The following is a 21181-nucleotide window of genomic DNA, read 5'->3' on the forward strand; positions in this document are numbered from 1 at the left end:
AATTACTTCAGTATTCTTGATTTTAAATTCCAGAATTTTGTCGCTATGACTGTTGATGAGCTGCATTTTAGAGAGAACTATGTAATGTAATTTCCAAACAGAAATTGGATGTTGAGCATAGTGCTGAACATGTTTTATTTTGAAAATAGTACACCATTGTTACTGTTGAATTATTCCGGATAACTGTCTTCAGATATTTTCAAGTTTTGTAAACTGTTAAGAATCTACTAAAAGTTTAAATTTGTTGTAGTTATTACTTATGTTGGTATTATTATTATTATTATTACGCATCTAGCATAGCATATAGTTTATGCTGAGTGGGATATTTTGGGGTGGTGATGGTAACTCTGTAATTTTAAGTATTTTACAGGTTTTTTTAACCTTATATATGAGGATTGGGCAAACTTTTCTGTATGAAGAGCCATATTCCCTCCGAGGTAATCAAGTGGGCCAGAGCCACATGACTCTCTTTAAGACAGGTTGGGAAACCTATGGCACAACCAGATGTTGTTGGGTTGCAACTCCTGTAATCATCTCTGACCATTGACCATGCTCATTGGGGCTGATGGGAATGGAAGTTTGAAGAGTGACATGTTCCCCACCTCTGCTTTAGGTCTTCCAAGTTGGTGGCAACCACTACTTCTTATAGGAGCCAATTCCATAGTCTATAGACTGTGTGAAGAAGTGCTTTATTTTGTCTGTCCTGAGTCTTTCAACATTCATCTTCATTGGATATCCATAAGCTCTAGCATTATAAGAGAGGGAGAAAAGTGTTTCTCTACTTTCTCGGGACGCGGGTGGCGCTGTGGGTTAAACCACAGAGCCTAGGACTTGCCGATCAAAAGGTCGGCGTTCGAATCCCTGCAACGGGGTGAGCTTCCGTTGCTCAGTCCCTGCTCCAGCCAACCTAGCACTTTGAAAGCATGTGAAAGTGCAAGTAGATAAATAGGTACCGCTCCGGCGGGAAGGTAAACGGCGTTTGCGTGCGCTGCTCTGGTTCGCCAGAAGCGGCTTAGTCATACTGGCCACATGACCCAGAAGCTGTACGCCGGCTCCCTTGGCCAATAAAGCGAGATGAGCGCCTCAACCCCAGAGTCAGTCACGACTGGACCCTAATGGTCAGGGGTCCCTTTACCTTTAAGGTCATCAGGCTTTGCTGCTGTCGCATGGTGTTTTTAGTATCTGGCTTATGGTCTGACTTCTTCACCTCATTTGCAAAGTCAGTTGGTAACTAGCCCCAAGGCTCAAGTAATCAAGCTATGTGGTCCATGACAGGGAAAGCAAAACTACCTCTAAGTTGCTGCTCAGCATTCGTTTGGGTTGGCTGACTTCTTTTTCCAGCACTGTGGTTGAGAATGCTCTGTTATATGTGCAGTGTTTAAAACTAATTTGACACAGGTCCTCCCATTTTCACATTTCTAAATGTGACAGCGTTTAACGCCAAGGAAAAAAAAGAGAATTCACCATCCTATTTGGTGCCTCCACTATAATTGCTGTACCCCATGGACATAGCTGGATCTTAATCATTTATTTCACTTCAGGAGTTTTCACTGCTTGTCACCTTTACTGTATTACTTTCACACAGTATATGGATATCTTTACTTGGGACCTAATTTAATGTCAGAAATGGCTTTGTGAATGAGAATGAGAATCATTCTTGCCCTAAGAGGCTGTCTCATAACGCCTGAGGTTAAAATTGGCTGTACAAAACGTATAGCCTATTCAGCTTAGGAAAACAAATGAGGTTATTTGCTTTTAGCTTTATTGGGGCTGTGTTCCAGATTTTAATTCCCTGGATAGTTAACAACTTCCTTCCAATTTCCAGCTTATAAATCACTCAGAGTTGATTTATTTGTGTTTGCTTTCTGCTTTTCCCAATCCAAACATATTCTTTAGACTAAATATAGGCTTGGGTCCCCAAAAACCCCATTGCAAGGCATGGTGTGAAGGCAATAGTGCTTTTCTATCCACTGAAAAGCTGAAAAGTTCTGTGAGAGTTGGGGAATTCTTCAGAATGGAATGTGGTGCAATGCAGGAGTTACAGCTTGTGTTTGTGTGTGTGTAAATTGGTACATACATTTGTGCTAGTGAGAGTGCCTTTCATTTGCACAAATAGAGCATTGTATTCAGCCCCATCATTGTAAAATTATAATTTTAATAGGAAAGCTGTTTTTAAAAGAAAGCTACCTACAGTATTTCAGGCAAGATAGTGGTATTGTTGAGTTAGTTTCCATCCACAGCACCTGCAGGAGAACTGTTTTAAATGGTTATTTGTCCTTTCTTCTGTGAAGAAAGAGAAGCAGATGGAATCCTGTAATTGCTTGTAATCTTGTTAAAGTGAATTAACCTTAAAATGTTAAATTCAAGGCTGCTGTGGGTTTTTAGTCCAATCTAATTATAACGTCTCTTATATTAGCTGCTATTTAAAATTGTAAACAATCATATGAATCGCTGTAACTGAGTAAGGTGAAAAAAGCAAATCTTTGTAACATGCAAAACAAGTAATTAGGTGAAACAACTAGCTTGAATTTTGCTTTACTTTTTAAAGAAAACCAAATGCAAGAAACAACATTTCCCATCCCTTTGCACAGCCAGATGGCTTGCTTCTAAAACACTTTTTTTGGCAGTTAATTCTTCCATTTGTTCACCAGTTTTCCTTCACAGTCTTTTAACTAATAAGCATCCAGTGCCATCAGCAGTGATATCTTATTAAATTGTTTGGCATAGTTGGCCATCAAATCCTTTTGGATGGCTTTTTATGGTGACTCTAGTTCTTTCTGAAGGCTTGATTTCAGAAAGTGGTGCTGAGGACTCTTGTTTGACTTCTTGGCCATTGGCTTATGGCAGGGTGTGGCAAATGTTAAGAACATAGAAACTGCCTTATACCCAGTTTTATTTTATTATTATTCCATTATACAGATATTTAAAATTACACTCTCTTATTTCTCTTTCGTTTGTTTTCCACACACTCTTCCTCTGGCCCTTTCCCCTCAAGGGATGCCTGCCTCCCTCACTCTGAATTTCAGATCCTTTGCCACATTTGTTCAGCATGCTGGGAATTGTAATACTGGCATAGCTTCATCCAAAAGACTGTGACAGGACCAGGGGACGAAGCAGACAAGTGAGGAGGCATTGGTGGGCTGTGGCAGTGAGGCCCACCTGAAAGTGAACTGAGACTCGTTGGCAGTCCCCAACCCACTGCTTGAAAAATGTTGGCATATGGCAGGCTTCCTCAAACTCTGCCCTCCAGATGTTTTGGGACTACAGTTCCCATCATCCCTGACCACTGGTCCTGCTAGCTAGGGATCATGGGAGTTGTAGGCCAAAAACATCTGGAGGGCCAGTTTTGAGGAAACCTGCCATATGGTATCTTACAGGGGTCGGTTTTGTTCCCCACGCTGCTTAGCATATATGGTGAACAACTGGAATTTTGAGTTGTTGTTGTTTAGTTGTTTAGTCATGTTTGACTCTTCGTGACCCCATGGACCAGAGCACACCAGGCACTCCTGTCTTCCACTGCCTCCCGCAGTTTGGTCAAACTCATGCTGGTAGCTTCGAGAACACTATCCAACCATCTCGTCCTCTGTCATCCCCTTCTCCTTGTGCCCTCCATCTTTCCCAACATCAGGGTCTTTTCCAGGGAGTCTTCTCTTCTCATGAGGTGGCCAAAGTATTGGAGCCTCAGCTTCAGGATCTGTTCTTCCAGTGAGGGCTGATTTCCTTCAGAATGGATAGGTTTGATCTTCTTGCAGTCCATGGGACTCTCAGGAGTCTCCTCCAGCACCATAATTCAAAAGCATCAATTCTTCGGTGGGAATTTTGAGTGCATTGCTATTAAAATTCAGTTCTGTTTCCCTTGACATCAGATTCTGGAAAAAACTATTTGGATTGTATTCAACAGTGTTAGCTGATAAGGCGTCTGTTAACAGAACAGAGAAACTTTTGGCATCTCCACCTCTCCCTTGCCCCTCCACCTCCCAAATCTGCTCCAAAGGGCTGGGGAATCTACCACAGCAGGGGGGAAATCTCTGAAGATTGCTTCTCCTTGCTGCTCTGTTGACAGAAGCCTGGCAAGTGAGCAACACCATTGGATACAACTATTCATGCTTCAGAGCAATGCCTGGGGGCATTACTAGTTGAGGGCCAATAAAGTGGGGCTTAATCCAGATAAGGATGTAAGTGCTACTGATTAGGGAATAGGGATTCAGTTTGTCTTGAAAGATGCAACACTTTCTTTGGAAAAAAGGGGGTTTTCAGTTTGTAGGTAGTGGGCAGGGACTTAACAGACCTGGCCTTTTATTTGGATGTCCAGATTGCAGCTGTGGCTAGGGGTCCTTTTGTCCAGTTTAGGCTAGTTTGTTATCTGCACCTATTCCTGAAAAGATCTAACATGCCTTGTTGACACATACCTTAAGAAGCTGATTTTGAAACAGAGTTCTGGAGTCCATAAGAGGGAAACACTTCAAAATCTAGTTGAGCAATTAAGGCTGGCCAAAAAGTTGGTTTTTGAGTTCTACAGAACTTTTCATTCAGCTAGAAGTTACTCAAAGCAGGGATAAGAAATTATGCTGGATGTTGAAACCTTGATGTATGCATTTAAACTCGATCAGGAGGTGGCGATTGCGGTCTGGATTGATCTCAGCTAGCTTCTTGCAGGTATCAGGTATACCTAGGATCATGGGATAAAAGCAGCTGATTCCCCATTTTGTAAACACAAAGCCCATCTCTTATCCAGATTTCTCTCATGCATTTTGTGAAATACTGAGGCTCCTGGTTAAGGAAAAAACACAAGTAGAAACAGCAAATTGATTTTAATCCTAAAGTTCTGTTGCATTGAGTGTAAGTAATGTCCGTTTATGTGTGGGTCTGTGGAGTCTGATTTTGTCAGTCCCTCTTCCTGCACGTAGCATCCTATTCACAACCAAGCCCAGTGGATTTTCAGTGGGCACAGGAAGCTGCAGATAGAGAAATGAGGTGGGAAAGCCATGTTCTCTGCATGGAACAAATAAAAGAATCCAAACCTATGTGGCTGTTAAGAACACACAGTAGTGGTAGTATGTTTTATTCCGCTATTATTTTTTCTCAACTAGTAAATAGTTGAATTTCAATAAAATTAAATTTTCTGCTACCCTTCAAAATTCCTAGTTGTTACAGTGGGTCATTCTCTAGGCAGAAATTACGACATTCAGTTATTTATCACATATGGTTGGCTTAATTTGATTGAAACATGTTTGTATCTCTTCCCCTCCATATTGCTGACTTTTGATGGCTACTAGACTTAGCCTTTTAAAATAATGTTTCTGAAATGTTCTTTTTGCAAGAAATTGGTTGGATGACTGAGGTATGATAGCTATATGAATTCTTGACTTTGTGCTTTTTAATTAGTTTTTATCAAAAACTAAATATATTTTAAAATCTTGTTTTTAAGTTACATTTCCCTGATGCTGTGTGCATAGTTTAAAATCTGAGCACAGTAATACACAGAAGAGTATATATAACATACTGAATAATAACTAACCTGTGTTGCTGGGCAGTTCGTGAAAGACATTTTATATTATTATTTTATTCTTGTCAGATTTTGATGTGTCCGGAACATGAAATGGAAAGAGTAAACATGTATTGTGAAATATGCAGAAGGCCTGTTTGTCATCTTTGCAAATTGGGTGGCTCACATGCAAACCATAGAGTGACTACCATGAGCAGTGCCTACAAAACACTCAAGGTAAGTGGGAATGCTCTTATTTTTTCATCTTTGGTAACAAAAGCATCATGAAGTTTTTTCCTGGTGTATTTTAAAACACACACACATACACACACACACACAGATTATTTGCATACAGGCTCATTTTTGCAAATGTAGGCGCCATCTGTTGAAATGGCACACTTTTCGTTTATTTTGTTTATCAGTTTGCTTTTTATAACAAAAAGTCTCAACGCAACATGACAAGAATAAAATGTAACACACAAAAACAATTTTAAACCTGAAATATTTTTAAACACCGATAATACGCGGTACATAAAATGCTCATCAGGATGATCAAGGGTCTGGAAACCAAACCTTATGAGAAACGGTTGAGTGAGTTGGGTATATTTAGCCTGGAAAAGAGGAGACTTGAGAGGAGATATGATAGCCATCTTCAGATATCTAAAGGGCTCTCACATGGAAGATGGAGCAAGCTTGTTTTCTCCTGCTCTGGAAGGTAGGACATGAACCCATGGTTACAAGACAAGAGATTCCAACTAAACCCCAGAAAGAACTTTCTGACAGTAAGAGCTGTTTGACAGTGCAACAGTCTCTTATGAGAGGTGGCAGACTCTACTTCCTTAGATGTTTTTAAGCAGAGGTTAGGCGGCCGTCTGTCATGGATGCTTAAGATGACCCTTGGGATCCCTTCCAACTCTAGAGTTCTGTGATTCTGTGATCTACAACATGTTAATAAGAGCCAAGTCCCAACCCCCACTAAGATATTTGCACCACTATAGGAGGCAGCATTAAAGGCCTGGGTACACAGAAAGGTCTTAGCCTGGTGCATGAAACATGGCAAAGGTGGCCCTTTCACAGCCCCAGGGCTACTTCTGAAAAGGCCCATTCTCATTAGGTTACCTTCTTCTCACATCTTCCCTTGGCTGGGGCACACTAGGAAGGGCCTGTGTTGAAAACCACGTCGGATTCTATTCTTGAGATTATTGCTCCAGTGGCAATGGGAGCCAAAGCATCCACTGGGCAGACGTTGTGCTTGTATTAGGCAGTGGCACTGAAGAACAGTCCGCTTGCATAGCATATCCTTCCAGAGCCAGTACCTGGCATTGCCTCCTATGGCAGGAAGCACTGCCGTTAGCCACCTGGTGTCTTGTAAGAGATTTGTAGAAATGGGTGATAGCATAGATAGATGGGGCTGCAGAAGAACAGATCTGGTCTCTGGGGAACCTTAAGGCCTAGGAGCAGCCATGGCTGCAGCCTGCCCAACACATGCTCTTGAAATAGTCATGGCGATGCCGTTTTGATAGCTTTAGAGGTAAAATCGTTTTTGGTTTTACTTAACTAACCAAATTACAATATATTTTTTTACAATCAGACATTTTTAATTCGATGTTGCCAGCCTTAACCCATAAAACAGAGGTAGTGGTTATTGCTCATAAAATGTTTAATGTTCTTGAAGCATGGAAGTTTAAATTTGATTAACACTGTTGACCATTCCTAGCATGGCTCATACCAGCTGTTCAAATAGTCAAATGTTTTATGATTGTGTTTGTGGAACAAATGACATTTTAATTATTGGATTCACTTCGTTCTGTAGGGACTTTTTGTCACGAGGAGTTTTTATGTATGAACCATACTTTGAATAAAGCAATGTTCTGATGACAGGAGTGGATTGGTACTCCTTTATTCAGACCCTCTTAGTTACTCTTGTTTCAGACTGAAGCAGTTTAGAAGTGATTATGGGTGTTCTGATAGAATGAAGTGGCATTGGTTTCCATGAATGAAAGCTGGTTTTCTTCACCCGTACTGCAGTTGCAGAAATGACTTTCAGGACGGTGCACATGTGGATCATGACCAGTTCTACCACACACCCTTTCCCATCATGCTTTAGCTGTACTTACTTGAATTATACATTGTTTGTATCTCACAGACAGTGGCAATTAGCTGTAGTAGCACCTAAACACTAGCTTGGATGGGATGGTATTTTGCACGACACTGTTGCTTGTTGAAGGGGATTTGCTTACCTTTTTATTTAATATCCTGATATTCCTCTGAAAAGAGCCCCCAAATTCCCTGTTTGCTTCAGAGATTCTGCTTCAAAAAGCAGCAGAACATTTAGCCTTAGAATTCCTATGCAATGTTTTTACTTCTTTTCTAACCAGAATTGCTGCTATTTTTAATAGGAGAAACTTTCAAAAGACATAAACTACCTCATTAGTAAGGAGAGCCAGGTGAAAAGCCAGATTACAGAACTTGGTCTTTTAATGAAAGAGGCAGAGGTAAGAATTATTTATTGGCGTGTGTTAAACTCTCTTGTGATGTGTTTTCATTTTTAACAGTGCTCATTTTAATGTTAATTTATGCATGTTGGCTAGGTGTTGTGTTTTGTTCAAGGCAGTAAATAAATGATTTTTAATAAATAAGCTTTCCCTAAAAAACAACAACCCCATGTATATTAGCCATAGATCAGTCATTTATATTTAAAATACTTGCAAACAAATTTCTGTAAAAGTGGAGTGGTTCCCAGATAAAGGTAAAAGGTAAAGGTACCCCTGCCCGTACGGGCCAGTCTTGACAGACTCTAGGGTTGTGCGCCCATCTCACTCAAGAGGCCGGGGGCCAGCGCTATCCGCAGACACTTCCGGGTCACGTGGCCAGCGTGACATCGCTGCTCTGACAAGCCAGAGCCGCACACGGAAACGCCGTTTACCTTCCCGCTAGTAAGCGGTCCCTATTTATCTACTTGCACCCGGGAGTGCTTTCGAACTGCTAGGTTGGCAGGCGCTGGGACCAAACAACGGGAGCGCACCCCGCCGCGGGGATTCGAACCGCCGACCTTTCGATCGGCAAGCCCTAGGTGCTGAGGCTTTTACCCACAGCGCCACCCGCATCCCTGTATAATTGTTAAGCTGTTGTGCTAGGAGTGATGAGACTTGGGTTCAGATCTCTACTCAGCCGCAAAGCTCACTGGATTACCTGCAGCTCAGTCGCTATCTTTCAGCCTAACTTAAGTTTACACTACCCTGCGCTCCTTGGAAGACAAGTGGGGTATAAATGCACCTAATATTAATCCATCAGCCATTCTCCCTCCTTCTTCCTCAGGTTTTAGTTGGTTGTTTCAAAACTTACTTCCCTTTCCCAGTTCTGTTTTGTCACAGAGATCCAGTTATTCATCCAGTTATTTGGCAGAGTTGCCTATAAATGTGTTTCTAAAGAACATAATAAACAAATTATGTAAGCTGAATAAGAAGCTGGCATATTTGGTTAGTAGGTGGGTAGAGAATATTTATCTTCATTCTAGGAATTGGGGTAAAAAGATGTACCACAGTAGGCTGGTATTTATAATGCAGATTTTAAAAAAAATGTTGACTGTGATGAAGGATATGCCACAATGTGGTATTGCTTGCAAAGTGTTCAGAAAGCAATACAAAATCGTAACATGAGTTAGAGGAAACCAGTATGCATTTCTTAAAAGCAAGTAACGGTAAGTTACATCCTGAAGCAGATGAGACTGCGGGGAGAGGCTTATATTGGTGATGGTAGGCATTTTGCAACCATTTTGGCTGAAGGCAAGTTTAACATTTGGAATACCGGAATGTGTGAATACATTTTGGAGTTTCTAAGTTTAAGAAAGTGGTGCTTCGTAAATGTTCCAAGAGCAACAATGACTTTAAATAAATCTTAAGGCAAGAAAATATGTAGAAACATTCTCCATGGAGCCTTTGTACAGATTCCATCGGATATTGATGTTGTTACAAACAAGAGTATCTGATGGACAAGTTGCAATCTCACAAGGAAAATCATTTCACCTATGTGTGTGCTCACATGAGATATTGGAGACAATGGCGGATTTGTGTGTGAGAGAGAGTGTTGGAATGAAAAATCACAGGAAACGAGAGAGGCGGGTTAACATGAGGCGTCTGGCCAGGGCGGACCCTGGGAGCCCTTTTTATTGAATATTACAAACATTGACACAGGTGTGCTTGTGGCTGATTGGTTGATACATACATACACAAAGAAACTTGTTGTTGATTGGTTAACATAAGCATAAGGCGGGAATTACATGTGAGAAATGGGGGTTACGTATGATCATTTATTATCGGTGGATTAAAGGCTGGGAATCGGCTGGGAATCGAAGGTAGAACCCAGTTTGGGACCGTGATGCACCTTTGCAAGCAAATTCCCTCCCCCTCCCTGATACCACCAATTTTGGCGGCAGTGACAAAATGATTATAATAATGTAGACACAGTGGTTGGGGGTAGGTAGAACCCAGAACCTGATGAAGATCCTTCATAGTCACCACCAGATCAGGCATTTGATGAGCAAGGAGGGGACAATAACCTTCTCAGCTAGTCTGCATTGATAAGCTGAAGATGGTGGATTGAGCTCTGTCTGTGCGTATATCTTCCTGTGTGTCCTTTGTGCATGAATGTGAGAGTGCAAGACTGGGCAGCACACATCCACTTTTGACCACCCCACACTGTTGCCATGAGATCCTCAGAGGGTTGTCCAAGGGTGAATGTCACCATCTTGCCCAAAAAGGTTAGCCACCCCTGTGCTTAACCAATCCCTCCATGCATTTTTTCTAGTGTGAATCCACTACTTACCACCTGGTATTTGCCCTGTTAGGTAAAAAGCGTAAGTTTAGCTTGGCGGGTGGCACTGTGGTCTAAACCACAGAGCCTAGGGCTTGCAGATCAGAAAGTCAGCAGTTTGAATCCCCGCGACGCGGTGAGCTCCCGTTGCTTGGTCCCTGCTCCTGCCAACCTAGCAGTTTGAAAGCACGTCAAAGTGCAAATAGATAAATAGGTACCGCTCCGGTGGGAAGGTAAACGGCGTTTCTGTGCACTGCTCTGGTTTGCCAGAAGTGGCTTAGTCATGCTGGCCACATGACCCAGAATCTGTAAGCTGGCTCCCTCAGCCAGTAAAGTGAGATGAGCGCCACAACCCCAAAGTCTGGACCTAATGGTCAGGGCTCCCTTTACCTTTAATTCTAATGTAATTTTCCATTTAGGTTGGAACCAGTATTTTCAATGAGGTCAGATACTTGCATATTTGAAAACCCTCCAAAAACCAACTGTTATTGAAATAGTTTTGAAATCAGTACAGTGGTAACTTGGTTCTCAAAATGGCTTGGCTCCCAAACAAATTGGCTCCTGAACGCCGCAAACCTGAAAGTAAGTGTTCCAGTTTGCGAATGTTTTTTGGAAGCTGAACGTCCGACGCGGCTTCCGCAACTTCCGATTGAGTGCAGGAAGCTCTTGCAGCCAGTTGGAAGCCACGCCTTGGCTTTTGAATGGTTTGGGGAGTCAAATGGACTCCTGGAACGGATTAAGTTTGTGAACCAAGGTACCACTGTATTATTTTAGCTTTATTGTAACCAAAGGGACAATGAAAGTGATTTTAAAGTCTTGCATTATAAATAATGCTATTTTTTAAAGTCCCACATCTATCTCTTGATAAAACAAAATAGTAAATTTAGGAGTTTTCTTTTAGTTTTTGTTAGAAATTTATAATTAGATGTATTTTCACACAACTAACTTCAGGTGAGCCTCACTGTCACCTGAAAATGAGAGCAGCTCTTCACACTTTTTGCAACATCTGACTTGTCAATAACAGCTCTTATATTCAGGCCAGGACAGCTGTGTGTTTAGTGAAGTGTTAATTAACCTGGCTTGGAAGTGGTTCTTTGTAACTTTGAAAATACAGTATGTAAGTGCACTTTGCACCAAAAGCTTAGATTTTCAATGTCATTGTTTTGCTAAAAGCAAGAACGAGTCTTCCGGCAGACTACAAATTTTATTACTGCTCTTCAGATCCTTGGAATGTTAGCAGGTATGGCCTCTTATTTTTGCTGCAACAGACTGACCTAGCTACCTTTGGAAATTGTTCTGGCAGTTATTGAAAAACATGTTCCTGTTTTTCAGCATAATGGCGAAAGAGCTAAGGAAGAAGCATCTCACAGCTTTGATAAGTTGTTCGATGTTTTGGAAGAGAGGCGAGCAACTGCACTCAGGGCTATTGAAGCTTCCAAAAACCTAAGACTGGAGAAATTGCATTCTCAGATAGAAGAGTATCAGGGACTTCTAGAAAATAATGGCCTTGTAGGGTATGCCCAAGAAGTTCTTAAAGAAACAGACCAGTCTTGTTTTGTTCAAACAGCGAAACAGCTTCATGAAAGGTATGCCATTTATATTCTAAAATGTTTAGATGATGTACAGTGGTACCTCAGGTTACATACACTTCAGGTTACAGACTCCGCTAACCCAGAAATAGTGCTTCAGGTTAAGAACTTTGCTTCAGGATGAGAACAGAAATCGTGCTGCGGCGGCAGCGGGAGGCCCCATTAGCTAAAGTGGTGCTTCAGGTTAAGAACAGTTTCAGGTTAAGAACGGACCTCCAGAACGAATTAAGTACTTAACCCGAGGTACCACTGTACTTCAAAACATGCCTTGTTCTTCACCATAATTTGAGTATAGAGATCTGCTTGTGGGGCAACTTCCCTCATGTGGAAGTAAAATTATTTTCTGCCCACTTTTTGTATTTTGGATCTAAGTGATATGTTTCGAGATCATGGGTCTCAAGTAGCTCCGGCATGTAGTGCCTTAAAAGAAAATATTATGAAAATGATGTACAGGTGGTACATGACCCCAGTCAAACTTGCAAAGATATATCACTTGTCTGATAATAAATGTTGGAAATGTAAGGAGGCTGAAGGAACATTCTTTCACCTCTGGTGGACATGCCCGAGGGTGAAGGCCTTTTGGGAAATGATTTACAACGAGTTGAAAAAGGTATTTAAGTATACCTTTCATAAGAAACCAGAAGCCTTCCTCCTGGGCATTGTGGGCCAGAGAGTGCTAAAGAAAGATAGAACTTTCTTTTTATATGCAACTACAGCAGCAAGAATCCTTATAGCCAAATACTGGAAGGCACAGGAGTTACCCACACTGGAAGAATGGCATACGCAACTGATGGACTACATGGAATTGGCTGAAATGACCGGCAGAATCCGAGACCAGGGAGAAGAAGCAGTGGAAGAGGACTGGAAAAAATTTAAGGACTATTTACAAAAACATTTTAAGTTATATGAATGTTGAGAATTTGCTAAGTTTTGAGAAAAACATGCTTCAGTATTGAGATTCGGAAATGATTGAAACTAAGTTATGTTTGAGAAAAGTTTAACTTTTAGAGTAAATAATTAGAAGAAAATACAAATACACATGAAACAAGGTTTTAATTTGCTGTTGATTTTTATTGTAAAGAAAGCAGGGATGGAGGATGTGGGGAAGTCCAGTTGATGTTGAAAAAGGATCTGAAAAAGTGAATCTTTTTCTTTCTTGTTTTTTTACTTTGTAAAAAGAAAAAAAAAGCTTTTGTTGTGTTATTGACGATGTATCAATGTTGTACCTTGACCCTGGAAAACAAAGCAATAAAAAATATTTATAAAAAAAAAATCAAGTAGCTCCAATACACTTATAATTTCTTTGCAGAGGAGAACATCCTAGTAGATTGTGTCCCTACTTTCTTTCAAACTAGCTTATGTCAACTATGCATCATAAAGTTTCTGATTAATTGAATAATCAATATATAATAAACTACAGTGGTACCTCGCGTTAAGTACTTAATTCATTCCGGAGGTCCGTTCTTAACCTGAAACTGTTCTTAACCTGAAGCACCACTTTAGCTAATGGGGCCTCCCACTGCTGCTGCGCTGCTGGAGCACGATTTCTGTTCTCATCCTGATGCAAAGTTCTTAACCCGAGGTACTATTTCTGGGTTAGCGGAGTCTGTAACCTGAAGCTATGTAACCTGAGGTACCACTGTATTGAGGATTTCAATTCCACTGTTACATAGGAAAGTCAAAGAAAAAGTATACTTTGGCAGGTGACTTGTTTTATTCATTCTCAGATATTAGCAAAAACTAAAGGATCGTATATTTTAGCATGGGTCTCTGGAAGGTATTGTTCATTTGCAAGATCTTTTCTTTCTCTCACTTATAAGAGGCTAAAGCAGTCGTATTCAAAGAGTGTGGTGCGCCAGCCACACTGATGTGGCAGTAGAAGATAGCAAGTGTGCTGGGCAGATTCAAGGACAATCAATATTATATTTTGTGAATGATTCATGTTCTTATGTAGCTGCATTGTTTTATGCTTTCTGAATGTCTTACAAGCACATATTACAAAGTAGTTGTATTCTATGTTACAACTCAGACACTGCTAGAAGTTGTTTCTTTTCCTTTTCCAATGCATTTCTTATCAGTAAAAAAATTGGTGTGGCGCAAGCAAATTTTCATTCTGAAAGTGTGGCCCAGAGAGAAAAGTTTGAGGACCACTGGCTAACTTGTTAAGAAAGAATGCATATATATATTTATATCTAGCTAGTAAAACTTTTCCACATACAGAATTCAAAAAGCAACTGAATCTTTGAAGAGCTTCAGACCTGCAGCTCAAGCTTCTTTTGAAGATTTTGTTCTTGACATAGCAAAGCCACAGGAGGCTCTTGGGGACATGTCTTTCCTTTCGAGTGGTAAGTTGGAAAGGAAGCTCTGCTTAACCCCCCCCCCCCCCCACATAGACTTTCCAAACACAATTTGCTCTCAGCTGAGTTTTCAAAGTTCTTGAAAAGTCAGTTGTATACCTGTAACAACTATGGGAATTTCTTAGTACTAGAAAATACCCTAATAGGCCCTGCTACTATTGGGCATTTTGGGAGAGACAGAACAGATCCTTTGTATTGAAGAAGTACAGTGGTGCCTCGCAAGACGAAAAGAATCCGTTCCGCGAGTCTCTTCGTCTTGCGGTTTTTTCGTCTTGCGAAGCAAGCCCATTAGCGGCTTAGCGGGCTTAGCGGATCAGCTGATAAGCGGCTTAGCGGATCAGCTGATAAGCGGCTTAGCGGATCAGCTGTTAAGCGGCTTAGCGGATCAGCTGTTTAGCGGCTTAGCGGATCAGCTGTTAAGCGGCTTAGCGGATCAGCTGTTAAGCGGCTTAGCGGCTTGGGGAAAAGGGGGGGGGGAAACCCTGCAGGAACTCGCAAGACATTTTCGTCTTGTGAAGCAAGCCCATAGGAAATTCGTTTTGCGAAGCACCTCCAAAAAGGAAAACCCTTTCGTCTAGCGGGTTTTCCGTCTTGCGAGGCATTCGTCTTGCGGGGCACCACTGTAATCATAGTGTGGCAAAGTCAAGTCAGCATTTGACACAGCTGTGTGTGCTGTCATGCACATGCCGGAGTTGCTTTTTCTTGTAACCTAGTTGATCTCAGAGCATATTTAGATTGGGAATGAGTCCAGGAAAGGTGTTAGCAGGAGCAGCCAATGATTTCCCTGGTGTTTAATGTATTGTTACCAGGGGATTGGTAGACGGTATGAGCAGCACTGCTGTTGAGTGAGTGACAACCAAGGGTGAATAAGATCCAGCACGAATTCTGTAGAATTCCCTCCCAGCCCAACAACTATCAACTTGGAGAAGTCTTTGTTTTAATTTAGTGAAGTTAACAGCTTGTTTGCAAATCTAAAAAAATTATTCTTGTATGTTTAATTCAGGTGTTGATATGCCAGAAATCAATGAGGAACAAAGCAAAATGTATAACAAAGCTTTGATCTGTTGGGATCATCCACAGAAAGCAGGTTCAGCTGATACTTACATCCTTGAATACCGTAAACTGAACAGAGAAGATGCTAACCCAGCCTGGCAAGAGACTGAAGTCTTTGGCAAGAGTGAGATCATCTCTGATCTTGACACTAACAGCAGCTATGCCTTCAGAGTCAGAGGATATAAAGGATCTATCTGTAGTCCTTGGAGCAGGGAAGTGATCTTGCACACACCTCCAGCTCCAGGTACAATTCATGTATTTTTGCAACTCCCAAACTGGTGGCTGTGGAAGGTTGAGGTCTTGCTGTGCATACATATATGAACACTCACACAGAAGTATATCCATCACCAAGTTATAATAAAATTCCATTAAATTAATATTTTAAGTTCCCCACTCTGCCTGCTTTAACCATGAGCCCCAATATTTAGCCCAAACATGTAGCTCTAGCAATATTTCTGAAATGCGCACAGGTTTGCTCTTTGGCAAGCTTTTAAGGTGAACTCCATAAATGGGGGCAACTACAAGAAGTGTTTCCATATCCTATTTAAACTTGACGCAGTGATTTGTATTGTTGGAATGACACACTTGGTTGATCTTAGGAGGAGGCAGTCTTAGCTTCTGTTTTATAAACCACTTTAACATTTACAAACACTAAAAATACGGTATCTCTTTGCAGAGATACAACCTGATAAACAATACCAGAGGGGCAAGGGACATGAAAACAAGCAAATGCAGATACTTAATTGTTTAATAAAGCTACGTAAATATGACCAGGTGCAATGGCTATTGAAGGAGACAGAGGAAGGACCAAAAGACAAGTATTCATAGTGGAACAAATGAAATACAAAGGAGAAGTTACGGTAGCCATTTAAGCTCTATTAATAAAAGCGAGGTCTCTTTTGATCACAAAAGCATTAGTACAATGTGCCCCTGATGACTCAGCTTTGTTAAAAGGTGGACAGTTTCATTCCCCTACACCAAGACTTCTGAATAGTTTCCAAGGTCAGCCCAGTCACCATGCCTCAGGGTAATGACTGATGAACACCAGGGCCTCATCAGAAAGAATAGGCTGCAGTTTTCTTACTATGTGTAGCTGCAGTGGAAGTGATGCCCTTGGCTGCTAGTAACATCTGAGCTTCCAGGTACAACAGCTAGTCCTGAAGCACTCAAGGCTTCTGGGTGTTAGGGGCTGGGGGCAGGTGGGTGGTGAGATTGGCACTGGCAGAACCATTCCAGCACTATCACCAGTGTGCCCTGACATGGCCACTGTCCCTTCAGGTAAGTGACAGCAATACTGCTGTGGGGAGGGTGGCTTCGCAGCACCGCCTTACCATGCTGGTTACCCATCCCACATAAGTCTTGTGGTCTGCTAGCCAATCTTGTTTGGATTCAGTTTTGGGTTGGGAGTAACCAGTAACAAATGCAGCTGTCACTACACAATGGAAAACATTGGAAACATATTCAGATAATGTGTTTATGTCTAAAATAATACATTCTATTTGGTCAGTGTGTGTACCAATTGTGCATTCATTCACTGTATATAGTAGAACAAAATCTAAACCTTGAGTGTTGAAAATTAGTCTCAATTGGTCTTCATAAACTTGAATTTGAATGGTGCCTACAGATGCTCCTCTATAGGTGCTTCCTGGAAGGAGATGTGTAGTGCCAGGTGTAAAGAAATATGACCATCAGATTGAATCATTTGAATCTGGAAGAAAGAAAACATCCTTTGATGCCAGCCGAATAATTTTTTAGGGAGAAACGAAACGAAACTAATTATATTTAATTTAAAGAGCATAGAATGCACAAGGGATGAAGAAACAGATGACTGAAAAGTTCACTCTGCCAAAAATTGATCCATAATGGGAGGACTGGGTTATGGAATCAAGGGAATGGTTCTCTGAATGAGAGGAAGAGCATTGTAAACAGAGATTATTTATTAGTAGAAGGCTACATGAATTGTGAATATATAATTAGGTTAGTGCTGATGGTTTTCAGCACCTGAGAGCTCATACTGCCTTTCCCTTCTTGCTAAAGAACCAAGGAGGAGATTGTAAACCATAGCAAGCAAAACTATTTAAATTATTAGAACTTCGTGGCAATCACAGTTTCTTAAAATATCAGATATTTAAGGGAAGAAGGGACAATGTAGTGCCCCAGTTGTTGGCAATTTCAAAATTACAATATGGAGAAGCCAGTACCATTTGGCCCACAAAAAGAAATGAGCATAATTATGGGGTCTTAAAAGAGAAGGGCATCCTTTGCATCATGCTTATTAAAACTAAACAAAACCTTGGGAGGTGAAGTGAATTCCTTGCACTTTAGTAGGAGTCATGGTGCCACTAATGTGTTCTGGTAATTATGTCTGAGATTCCTAGTCCAGTCTGCCGACAGAGTAAAAAAGTGATATTTTTTTAAAAAAACTAGGAATATCTCAATCATTAGATGCTGATCTAGGATGCATATTTTTCAGTTTTTAGTTTCCTTTTCGATGACAAGTGTGGCTACAATAGCGAACACCTCGTGCTGAATGCGAGGAGAAATGCTGTGGAAAGCAGGGCTGGATTTCCTTTGCTTCTGGGAGCTGAACGTATCCAAGCTGGTTGCTACACTACATTAGACTATGTTGTTGGAGACACCGGTATTGTGAAAGGGAAGCATTTCTGGGCTCTCCGCGTGGAGCCCTATTCATATTTGGTGAAAGTAGGAGTTGCATCTGATGCTAAGATCCAAGAATGGTTCCAAAATTCTCGTGATCTAACAAGCCCAAGGTAAGTAATACTTTTCGTCTCTTTCGTAGAGGCTAATGCAAAGGTTATATAAGATAAAAGCCATATTGGTTGAAGTAACAGCTGGATTGCTGCCTCAGCTGCCTTCACATGGGGAAGGCGGTCTGCCTCTTTCTCCTAGTTTTAAATTCTCAAGTTTTAAATAAAACTTGGGATTCCCCCAAGCATGCTGATACACCCCGCTTGCTTCTCGGCAGCCCTCTTTCTGGTTCCATTTCCAAGATTTCACTATTAGAGAGTGATCGTTTCTTTTTAGAGATTTTGTTTCAAGTGATTTCAATTGGAGTGGGTCTCTAAAAAAGCGACATGCTCTCGATTGCTTACTCATGCACATGTCAACATGACATTTGTTCCTGCCTTTCCCCCCTTGTGAATATTGGTCACTGTAATGTACAGTTTCCTACAACTTGTGTAGGGAAGAGGAACACAGATTTGATGCTAGTACTTGTGTATCAGAGTTGGTGCTCGCACTTGTGTATCAAATATCTATATCTGCGTTTCCAAGAAGCACATGGGCATAAAAGGACAGATTGCTGATTTCGTTTTGACTTGCGTGCTTGTACAAGCCAAATTTCTACTCAGTGCAGCAGCAGCAACAGTAAAAAAGCATTCAGCTCAGAAGTGCGACAGAGTGTGATTTGGAAGCAAACTGTTACAGATCATTGCTCAGCACTGCAGCAGCTCACACCAGCAGGCAAGAAGCCTCCTTTTTACGGTATTGTATACATTGCTTAAATTGAGCAGAAATAATATGTGCATGCATGCAGACAGCAATGCATTCACGGCTACTCTTCTAACTCAGCTCAGACCCTTCAGGTCAGTCTCCTTTGACCTCCTGCTTCTAGCAGGAGGGGTGGAAATGAGGAGGACAGGATCTAAGCTGCCTTTTCAACTTCTGTTAGCTTCTTTTTCATGTTCAGCATCTGGGGAAACTAATCCTTCTTCACTGGATGATGATTCCAATGCGGCTGCTGTGATGGGTATTTTGCTAACGCTGGCTGCCCATATTTGTCCTGAGTCAGTTGCTTTGTTCATAACCCTTGTTTTCCCTCTTCAATAGTACTGACAAGTGCCGTTTTAATTTTTTTTTTTTTTAAGATTACGGTTGCGTGGCACTGTCGGGGAGAGAAAAATCTTACAACATGAAGAAAAGGGCCAGAAAGAGGAGGAGGGGGGAAGAATGGAAAAAAGGTGGACAATTTTTTTAAAAATTAATACAGTTTGAAATTGCACATTTCTCAGAAGTACAGTCCAGATTGTTGCTAGTAGATATATACACCTGCCCAGCTACTTTACATCCCATGTAAAGCACAGATGCAAAGACTTGTCTCTTCAGCATGTGTAGATGGGGGCTGTTTTGGCTTCCCATCTGTTGCTTGCTTCCCAAGGTTGATTCATGCCTTAGGTGCAATCTCTGTATACCTGCATTTTTTGCTGACTTTAAATATCTTCCTTCATAGCCTTGGTTCTTCAATTTTTATTTATCATTCACTAGAACACATCACAGTAAACACAAACTTACAATGAACTATCCAAAGCAGGAATTTGAAGTGTTTGCTGATCTCTATTATACTGCCATCTTTCCATCCCTCAGACCATTTTCTTTCAACCTCCTGCCCTGAACCTGAAAAAGGGAATTATTATTATTATTTGCAGAGTGCTTTCTTCTTCCTTTTGAGAGTCTCAAAATGATTTCCTCCCCAAAATCCTGACTCAACTGAGGGTGGAGGTGTATGTTAGAAAAAGGTTCCAACTCTCTCTATATATGATTTTGTAAGGTGAACATGGGTGCATGGGGTTTTGCAAGAGAGAATTGGAAGGTGAAATGGAGTAGTAATACTTCCTAGCTCTCAAATGCTGCTGCTAGTAATTACTACCATTACTGCTACACTCAACTGCAGTGTTTTCTCCTGTTGCACACTTAAAAATGGAAGTGAAGCCTTTTTGGGAAAAGAACTGGAGGCCAAAGAGATTTCATGAGTGTGGGAGGTGTTACATCAGCAAGTGTAAGCTTGGGAAAATTTGCCCGCAGGGATATAGATATATAGATGGAAACTCTGTAACCAGTATGTGGGTAATAACCTGCACAGAATAAATCCATCATCATCATCATCTGCCTTAAGAAACAAAGAGTTGTATCCAATGGTGACTTGGCATAGAAGTGCTTTTGCTGGAGCCAACCAAGGCTCCTTCTTTGTTCTAATCCCCCTTGCCAATTGCAGCCCTCTAGTCCAGGCTTCCTCAAACTCGGCCCTCCAGATGTTTTTGGCCTACAACTCCCATGATCCCTAGCTAGCAGGACCAGTGGTCAGGGATGATGGGAATTGTAGCCTCAAAACATCTGGAGGGCCGAGTTGGAGGAAGCCTGCTCTAGTCCATACCATTCTAGCGTGTCCCATAACCAGTGCTTTTTTATGGGGGGGGGGGAGGTACGCAGGGGTACGCATACCCCTAAACATTTTGTGAATCTCAGTTTGGCCTCATTGACTGCAGTATTTCAGTATGGGTAGGAAAATGAGAATACCCCTAAACATTTCTTTCTTTATTTTTAGAAAAAAAGCACTGCCCATAACCCTTGGGAAAAGCTTTTGGGAGTTATTGGATAGGGGAGGATCAATGAAAATTTTGAGAGAGAAAATGTGAAGAAGTTACGACACACAGACGCTTATAATCTCCAATTTAGACCTGGTCTTTCTGCTCTTGGCTGTTAAAGTACCGTATTTTTCGCTCTATAAGACGCACCAGACCACAAGACGCACCTATTTTTTGGAGGAAGAAAACAAGGGGGAAAAAATTTGAATCTCAGAAGCCAGAACAGCAAGAGGGATCACTGCGCAGTGAAAGCAGCTATCCTTCTTGCTGTTCTGGCTTCTGTGATAGCTGTGCAGCCTGCATTTGCTCCACACATTTCCCCTTACTTTTTAGGAGGGAAAAAAGTGAGTCTTATAGAGCAAAAAAATACGGTAGATGTTTTCTGGTAGCCAATATCCAGTGGCTCACTTCTAAGAGTATAGATTCTAGCATTAGGCTTTCCTGCTTGCCAGGAATAGAATCCTGCTTGACCTGCTGGGGATTCCTTTGTTATTTGCTCCACCG

General features: G+C 41.4%; 1 protein-coding gene across 5 annotated transcripts in view; it reads left to right on the forward strand.

The window, feature by feature from the left end:
* Positions 1 to 21181, forward strand: part of TRIM36 (tripartite motif containing 36) — a 58795-nt gene that overhangs the window by 34123 nt on the left and 3491 nt on the right. For 3 of the 5 annotated variants that reach the window (XM_028748318.2, XM_028748317.2, XM_028748319.2), the window contains 7 exons: positions 5576 to 5722; positions 7885 to 7980; positions 11630 to 11883; positions 14107 to 14231; positions 15247 to 15540; positions 17770 to 18067; positions 19184 to 19276. In XM_028748318.2, the coding sequence (XP_028604151.2) occupies positions 5576 to 5722; positions 7885 to 7980; positions 11630 to 11883; positions 14107 to 14231; positions 15247 to 15540; positions 17770 to 18067; positions 19184 to 19276 (1307 nt within the window). The remainder of the gene's footprint in view (positions 1 to 5575; positions 5723 to 7884; positions 7981 to 11629; positions 11884 to 14106; positions 14232 to 15246; positions 15541 to 17769; positions 18068 to 19183; positions 19277 to 21181) is intronic. The other 2 variants (XM_028748320.2, XM_028748321.2) reach the window with 1 other exon arrangement.

This window comes from Podarcis muralis, chromosome 11 (assembly GCF_964188315.1).
Source record: "Podarcis muralis chromosome 11, rPodMur119.hap1.1, whole genome shotgun sequence".
Classification (NCBI taxonomy): Eukaryota; Metazoa; Chordata; class Lepidosauria; order Squamata; family Lacertidae; genus Podarcis; species Podarcis muralis.